Source organism: Cynara cardunculus (assembly GCF_001531365.2).
Source record: "Cynara cardunculus var. scolymus isolate 2C chromosome LG 12, CcrdV1, whole genome shotgun sequence".
Lineage (NCBI taxonomy): Eukaryota > Viridiplantae > Streptophyta > Magnoliopsida > Asterales > Asteraceae > Cynara > Cynara cardunculus.
Window position 1 is genome coordinate 8,586,211 of NC_037539.1, and position 9,124 is coordinate 8,595,334.

General features: G+C 29.1%; 1 protein-coding gene across 1 annotated transcript; it reads right to left on the reverse strand.

Annotated features, from left to right (window-relative positions):
- Positions 1–1,782: 1,782 nt before the first annotated feature.
- On the reverse strand, positions 1,783–7,932 carry LOC112522686 (glutathione transferase GST 23-like). Its single transcript, XM_025131974.1, has 2 exons — positions 7,602–7,932; positions 1,783–2,412 (listed from the first exon to the last, which is right to left on the reverse strand). Exons 1-2 carry the CDS (start codon positions 7,914–7,916, stop codon positions 2,050–2,052), a joined length of 678 nt encoding a protein of 225 aa, XP_024987742.1. The 5' UTR covers positions 7,917–7,932; the 3' UTR covers positions 1,783–2,049.
- Between the last annotated feature and the right edge of the window lie 1,192 nt (positions 7,933–9,124).

Below are 9,124 nucleotides of genomic sequence, written 5' to 3' on the forward strand. Positions count from 1 at the left end.
GTTTTGTGGGAGATTTATAACGGAAGTCAACAAAAGTTGACTTTTCTTGACTTTTTTAGGATTCGGCGAAAATCAGTCGAAAGTCGGTATTTTCTGACAGAAATTCTGCCAGAAATCCATAGGTAATACCAAATCTTTTAGTAGTGTCATGGGTTCTCATTGGGGTGGTAAAACGAAGGGAAGATTGTTTCTTTGGGTGGTGAATGGAAGATCACAAGTTCAAAAATCTCAAATGATATTTCAATTTTTTTATTCTAGAGGGATCTATTGTCAGATTAAGAATTAGTTTTATGTACAAATTTGAATGTATAACCGTTTTCTTTAATGTCTTTGAGTTTATATTTGTACAAATGTTCTTGAGATCTTAGTTATATAAGAGTTTTTTAGCAGTTTTTGAGTAGTTTGATACATAATGGTTAAGTGGTCGAAATGCTTTACAGGCTTTATATGATATAGTGCATTGGGACAGTTGGAATCATGTTGTATCACACATTAGAAAAAACCAATACCAACGAAGCATGTTGTGCTCATGGAAATGCTGAAGCAACAGTCAACATCTGGGTTGACGTTTTTCATCTAGTTTGAGTTGAGGAATATGTTTTTGAAATGATTTTGTACATTATTCAAGCTTTGATCTAGGTTTTGATGATTTTCTCGGGTTTTATTTTTGGTTTTGTATAAGAAAAGTTTTCTAATAAAACAAAAATGCTCTTAAATTTTTTATTGATGCTCGCATGAGAAAAGAAGTTTGGAATGAGTTTGTACTTATCTTTTGGATACAGATGTTCTTAATCATACAATTTTTGGATTTTTTAAAGTTCTAAACATTTGCACTCAAGTTTTAAACACTTGTACAATAGAAATTACTCTATAAATACGACGAAAATGAATAAATTGCACCTTACATGCAAGTCACGTGAGGGGACTTGACGTCTTTTCTTAACGACCGTTAGATCTAGGAACCTAATTAACCATAGTGAAATGCAAGTAACAAGGCCAAGGATGTGTTTAATAAAGTCGAGAGACAAAGCTAGAGTTTTGGTAACTACAAGAATGAAAAACGAAATTTACTCTAAAAATGAAAGATGTCGTTTAATAATAATTCAAAATAATTAATAGTTAAGAAGCAATATTCAATTAATAATAAATGTTAATTAGTAATTGATAATTAATAACAAATATTATTTAATATAGTTAAATTATATTAATTTATAATTTACAATTAATATAAACTAATAATACCTAAAAATGAATAGTATTTAATAACAATCATGGGCATAATTGGAAGAAACTCCTCAAACTTATTAAATCGCTACTTCAGGTAACTTTTCGTTAAGTTATGTTCTTGAAACGTTACTTCAAGTAAAATTTCAATAAATTAATTTATAGCAAAATAAATAAAGCTTTTTCAATAAGCTCAAAACTAAGTTGGCTCATAATTGCCAAACATGATCTAAATACATCCTAATAGTAGTTCTTTGTGATTATGAAGCCTCAAGGCAATTGTATTAATTGCCTAATGGTTATGTCTATAGCTTTGCTCAAAGTGCCCAATGTGTACATTTGATCGTAAGAGGTTTTAAATACATCACAGTGAATATTTTCACTTTGTCATGCATGGTCCAACAATATAACAAACATATTTTTCATGGATCAAATATTTTTTTGGCATACATATGGTTCGCAATGGATTGCCCGAACCCAAATGAGTAACTACGTTGCTTCTTGTTTCACAAAGACCCAATGCAAAATGGACTAAAGAGTTTGTATCCGGTACATCTTGAAAAGTGTAATGTTATTGTTTCTTCCTAACACATTATATTAAACAAGAATTAACCATTACAAACATTCAGTACAATCTTTGTTCTCAAACTTAACTATTATGAGTCTAATGAACGCCTGTAAGACCCATAAATGGGATTTGACACAAGTTCTCCAACATAGCGTTGTGGATGAGATAGAGTGTTGGAACCTATTATGCCCAATACTTTTAATTTATTCTAGCAATGCATAGAACTTCTAACAAGCACAAATTCATCAATGTGTAGTTCAATTAGATTTAGTAGCCATAAATCGATCATAATAATCTTTGTAGTGTGCTAGCAATTTGTCGAGAGGGGGGATGCACTCTTTGATAACAAGAACTTCAAGAACATCTCTAAACCAAGTGTTCAACAATGGCATATACTCCTCATCCAAAAGTTTTATGTCTATGATTTTCTCGAGCATTGGGGCCCATATTCCAATCCACGCAACTGCAATATCCATAAATCCTAAGATTTTTCCTCCATAGAAGGGTTTATTCTGGTTCAGACTACTCTCAAGTGTCTTCAGAACCTCGCGTGCCTCTTCTGCAACCTTATCTTTCTGCTCTCGTGTACTCGATGACATCTTAATGATCAATGGCACAAACTGGAAGTAGAAAATGTACTAAGATGTATAGAATATACTGAAAATCATTTTGGTTCTTGCTATTCATGGGACAAGCTTGTGTTGTCCTTTCATAATATTGTAAATATATCCTTTTTGTCTTACGTATTCATACTTAATCAACAACAACAACAACAAAAATACTAAGTGTTAATTACATGTTTGGTCTTGTGACCTAAAATGTTGTGCATCCTCGAATGAAATAATTATGGAAAAGGTCTCCATGGTTTACATTATATAATGCCCCTGTCCTTGTCGCTAACTCTTTTTTAGGGGCATTTTGATCATATACTTATTTTATTTATAACTTTATAAAATCAAATAAATATTATATTATTATATTACATTAGATAGAACAGAACCATCCCCAAAAGTTGTCGTCCACCTGCTATCTTTGCCGACCATGTGTACCACCCTGTTTCTTTTTGCTCTTAACCCTAACCTACGAGCATTTTGAATCAGTGTGTTCCTTGAATTTGCGTACAAGAGGGTAAGAATGGCATTCAATGGAGTGTATGCATTTAAGTGCTTGGTTTTCAAAGAGGGATGGTAGTTTTGAGAAGGCTATAGAGTTGCTTACTTGATGCGAAGAAGGGGTGAACTGAGCCCATTGAATTTCATTTTGGATTGTATGAAAAGTTAATTTGATTCAGGAGATAACTCTTCATGGCCTTGCAATTAAAAGTGGATTCGAGTTTGAACACTCAATTACTGACTATGTGCTAACTAAATTTCATTTTGCTTGTACATCAATTGATGATGGAAATAAGGCTTATTTGGGCTATCAAATCCAACATTTCTATTCAAATGCTCTTATCAAAAGTCTTATATGAGTGGGTAGGATTGAAGAAGTCGAATTGGTATTTAATGGGCTGGTTATAGAAATTCAACTAGGTATACTTTTGAAGAGTAAACTACAAATTTTGTCCTTATGGTTTGTCAGTTATAACATTTTTCGTCCCTGTAGGTTCAAAATACAAGATGCCCATCATAGTTTACAAAAGCATCCGGATTTGGTCCCTCTCTCTAACGACCATTACAAAATCCCGTTAGATGAGGAACATTTTACACTTTCTATTTTCCTTTTATTAACTTTTAAGAAATTATTACTTAATATTATTACTTAGAAATTGATAACATCCTATAAACCCAATTTTGTTGTAGTGGTGGTAGTGGTTCTCTATCCCGACATCAAAGAAAATGGTGAGAGTTATGCCAATAGTGGATCATAGTGGTTGTTGCCTTTATCTCTTTGTCGATACTAAGAGAAGGAAGAGAGTCAGGAGATGGTGGAGATTGGCGGCGATCGGAGATCGACATCCAAAGTTCAAATGATATCTTCATTAATAAATCGATGTGGATTTCAAACTAAACAATTATAAAATTCTCTTTTTCTAATTTTATTCAAAGTTTATAATTCAAATTTAAAATAAAAATGTAATTTATTTAGTTTTACTTATATGAATATTTTTATAAAAATAATCATAGAGTATTTTGTTCGGGGTTAACCATGGTTTGATTTAAATGTTAACTATATTTAATAATAAATGGATAACATATTTTAATAGGAAATAAAAACAAGTATTTATGTTTATTCTGTATTTATTATGTTTTTTGCAGTTAATTGTACAAATTCAAACATTAAGCTTTAATATGTAGTACGTATGCTTAATCAACTTGTAATCTTGAATTTTAAATAATATGCATTAATAAACAGTACTTGATGCATAAAAAGTTATTTTTAAGACCTTGTCCTCAATGGTTTAATGTTAAACTAGAAGAGTAATCGGACAATGTAGCGAGAAACATCTTGATTTTAATGTTACATTTTATTCTTTGTTTTTGTCGATGTTATAATACGGTTTTATGTGGTTCTGAACAAACGATAATGTTTTTATTTTTAAATAAAATATAAATATAAAAATATCATAAAATTTTAAAAATATATATATTGATATTAGTATTAAATTAAATATTTAAAAGTTTTTGTTTTTTGTGTAATTTCTTTAACTCAATTTTCATTATAATTTAATTTAGGGTTGATAACAAAATAATTTATTTTTTGTTTAATAATATAATTTGTATAAAGATAATAATTAAAAAACTTAATAATTAAGCTAATTATATTGTAGATTTTTTATATTTAAAATAAGATGTTTATGTTGAATTTAATTATATTTATCTGCAGTTCGTCACATGAATTCAAAGATGGAGCTTTAGTAAGCTTACTTATGCACAATTTACTTGTAATCTTGAATTTTAAGTAATATGCATCAATAAACAATACTTCACATATAAAAAAAATGGTTTTTGAAAGTTTTTATCAAATGTTTTATAAAATAATATAGATATCGATATAGATACTTTGTTTTGTTGTTTGTTTTTCTCGATTTTATTTTACGAAGAAGTCTAGATTTGAGTTGATTATTATTTTATCTTAATCTATATATCAATATGAGTTTCTAAGTAAAAGCTATAAAATTCTAATTATAATGTTTAGTTTATTTAGTTTAAGTTTTATTATAATTTAGATTTAAAATAAAAATATATTTTATTTGGTTTAGTTATAATTTTTAATAAAAATATGATAAAGTATTTTATTACGGGTCAAAGATCGTTTAACTTAAAATGATAATTATATTTAAGATATTTTATTTAAAATTAAAGAGATAATATATACTTTAATAAAAAAATAAAATGACATGTTGTATCTCGAATTTTCATATGTTTATCGGTTATTTATATGAAAAGTTTTAAAATTATTGATATTTTAAAAATAAAAATAAGTGTTTCATCTTAAGGTATTTTATATTTAAAATTAAAAAGATAATATACTTTAGTAAAAAAATAAAATAAGGTGTGTATCTCGGATTTTCTTATGTTTATTTGTTAGTTATATTAAGTTGTTTTAAAATTTTAGATATTTTAGAAAATAAAAATAAGTATTTCATTTTGTAGTACTTAATTAGTATTTGTGTTTATCTGGAGTTAGTTATACGAGTTTAAACATGAAGGTTTAATAAGTTAAACTTATGCTTAATTAACTTGTAATCTTGAATTTTAATTAATATGTATTAATAAGTGGTACTTGATGCCAAAAATAGTTTTGAAGAATATAGCCTAAATGCTTTATAATATAGGGGAGGGATAAATGCAAACCAAGTCATTAGTACAAATCATGAAAACTGTCGATTTCATTGTTTAATTTAGTAAAAAAATTTCATAAAATTGTTTAATATGATGAAATTGTTTCAAATAATTCATTTCTAGATGAAATTGTTTCAGATATTTTTGGTTTTATGGAAGAATTAATTTTTTTCATGTATTTCTTATTTTAATGAACTTTTTACTAATATTAATAAAATGAAAATGATAATGTTCATATTTAACGCCCTTCACAATAGAAATGACTAATCAACCCTTATAATTAAAAGATGAAAAAAAAATTATGATTGATTAAATGAAATTTTCACGGTTTATACTAATGGTTTGTTTTGCATTTTATTCCTCCCCTTATAATATATATACATATATATACACACACATACATACATTACTTAATTATTTTAAAAGAATAGTGAGAGGAAATGACAAAAAGTCTAAAATGCCCACACTTAAACAAGTTTTTTTAACGGTCATTAGAGGGAGTGATCAGATTCCAACGTTTTTACGAACTACGATTGACCATCTTGTATTCTTAAAATTGTAAGAACGAAAACTTTTATATCCGACAAACCACAGGACCAAATTTGTAATTTACTCAATTTTTATAAATACCTATGAGCTTGAAAAATGCTATCTTGAGCTTGGAAGCAACAACGAGAGGGTCGTTGGGCTGTTTTTCGTTCTAGATTTTCACCGGAGAGGGAAACCAACAACAAGAGGTTGGAGATGGTGCTTCATTAGGAAATTTAAAAACCATTTGGAACATAAGCCCGTTAGGTTTGTGAAATTTGATAGGATCTAAAATTGATTTTCATTCTAAATTCGTATTTGGTTTGAAGGAAAGTTTGGATTTGAAATCCCGAGATTTCAATGAAATTCCACAACCGATGGATCAAGAAATCCTTTGGAGATGATTGTCATTTCAAATACAAATCCCAATCCCATAAATTTCAATTGTTCTCTTTCATCAAAATTGCCTCCAAACAAACAAATTATTTGTAAAGCAAACCAACATTTAAAAAACATTTAAATTTTATTCTAAACCCTACAAAGCAAACAAGATTTATAGAAGAATAAAATTCAGTTCCATTCCAAATCATAGACACTAAGGATTTGACATCCGAATCTCTTAAAAACATTCCATCAAATCAAATGGAAGGACAGGGTGGTGGGGGAAGCTGAAGACGGGGTGATGATGGGTTTCGCAGTGTAGTTTCACCAGGGAAGGACAGGGTGGTCACTTCAAGAATGGTTTATAGTGAAGGGGGATAGAGGAAGATGAAGACGTTTTGGTTGGGGAGGGGTTCTTATAAATAAGTAAAATGACTAACATACTTCTGCGCTAAAATAAGATAACATATTTTTTTAACAGAGTTATAGATAAGAATAAGAGGTTTTCATAGAGTTTCTCCGTATTTATTTGATTTTAATGATGCCCTATGTGATTTTGAGTAAACCATATAGGAACATAAACTAAACGTATAATTCACTCTAAAATGAATCATGATGCGACCAAGTTTATTGTAGTTCGTATTAAGGACAAGAAGAAATATTTTCCAAATCAATATTACAAAATTTCAAAAGACTACATTGGGTTTATATGGAGTCAAAAATAACAAGATGTCTTAATACACCTCTTCATAGAACATAAATTTATAGAGTAAACAATCCTCCTATGCAAAAGTGTTGCAATACATTTTTACGACACTTGTAAGTGTCTTAACAAGTTTTTTGTACGTTTTTGAGATAAAATGCCCTATTAATTTTTTTTATAAGATACTTTTTCAAGTCTCATACAATTACCTTTTGATATGACATGTAACCTTTTTGATCAATTAACGTAACTTGACAACTTGACATTTGCTAATCAAATGTTATAAATCGGTGGGTTACCGGTTAAATTAAAGTATGATATAACAAATTTTGAATTGAGAAAAAAAGATCGTTTTTTTACGAAATGAACCAAAACAATTAACAAGAATAATCATTATAGTTATATGGTGTACCTTATCATCGACAAATTTTGCCCAAAAACGAGATGTAGCCCTCTCAAAAGGATCTATTGGAAGTAGCGGACGATTCTTCCATGTCTCATCGATGTACTCAATTATCACAAGCGACTCCATGATCGGTTTACCATTGTGCACTAGAACCGGTACCTTCTTGTACAAAGGATTATATTGCAAAAGCATCGGACTTTTGTTCGAGAGATCTTCTTCAACATATTCATACTCGACCCCTTTTAGTCTGAGTGCCCATTCGACACGAAGTGCAAAAGGGCTTCCCCAAAATCCCAATAGCTTCACTTTATCTCCAGCCATTTGAATATACTTCTTGTTCTATGTTGGCCTATCAATATATACATGTATATATATATATATATATATATTCTATCTTATATATATTACAATATCATCAATGGTCAAAATTCATTTTTATATTCGATCGTTAATTTCTTTATACATACGTGATGCATGTATCTTCTTTGATGCTTCGCATGGGTTTGAATTCGTAGTCATTTAACTTCCTTTCCAATGCTATAAAAACAATTGTTTATTAAGAAAAAACCAACTACAATAATTAAATAGTTTAAAGTTGATTGTGATATGTTCATTGAATATGGATGATAGAAAAAACCAAAATATATTCGATGAACAGATCTAAAAACAAAAACGTATAAGCATGTTAGTATAAGACCAAAAAAATATAAGTCCTATTTAAAAACGTTATAGTAAGTTTATATAATATTTTTGTGCGTCGTAACAATTTGTTACAACACTTTTAATATAAAGTGTCGTATTAACTATTTTATAAGATATTTTTGAGAAAATATCATAAAGACCCATCTTTTTTATAGAACATTTGTTTTTATAAGACATTTTTAAACAATGTTCTATAAGATTGTTAGTACGGCGATTTTTAATAAAAGTATTCTAAAAAACTTGTTACGACCCTAAAAGAATAAGATACAAACTTATTACAATGCCTTTAATTGTAACGTTTTGAAAAAATTGGTTTCTATTAATTTTCCTTCAAAGGTTATCAAGATAAATATACTAGATTGAAAGAGAAAAATAAGAAAAGCTATAATAAGGAAAGCCATCATGATAATCCCTAAATTATAATGATAATCCCTAATAATTTGGCAACAAAATAAGGACTAGATATGGTTAAATTTAATATTCTCCAATACTCCCCTTCAAGTTGGAGTATGTAGATTGACAATACCCAACTTGCCAAGAAGTGATTGAAGTTGTTGAGCACCTAAGGGCTTCGTGAACAGGTCAGCGATTTGTAGTTTGGCGTCAACATATATAAAGGCTTAATTTCTTTCGATTCCATTCGCTCACGAACAAAATAACAATCCATTTCAACGTGCTTGGTCCTTTCATGGAAAACCGGATTGTTGGCGATATGTCGAGCTGCTTGGTTGTCACAAAAGAGGGGCGTTGGTTCGATAGGGGGTGCTTCCAACTCACGAAGTAACTATCAAACCCACAAAACTTCACTTACCGTTGTCGCCATGGCA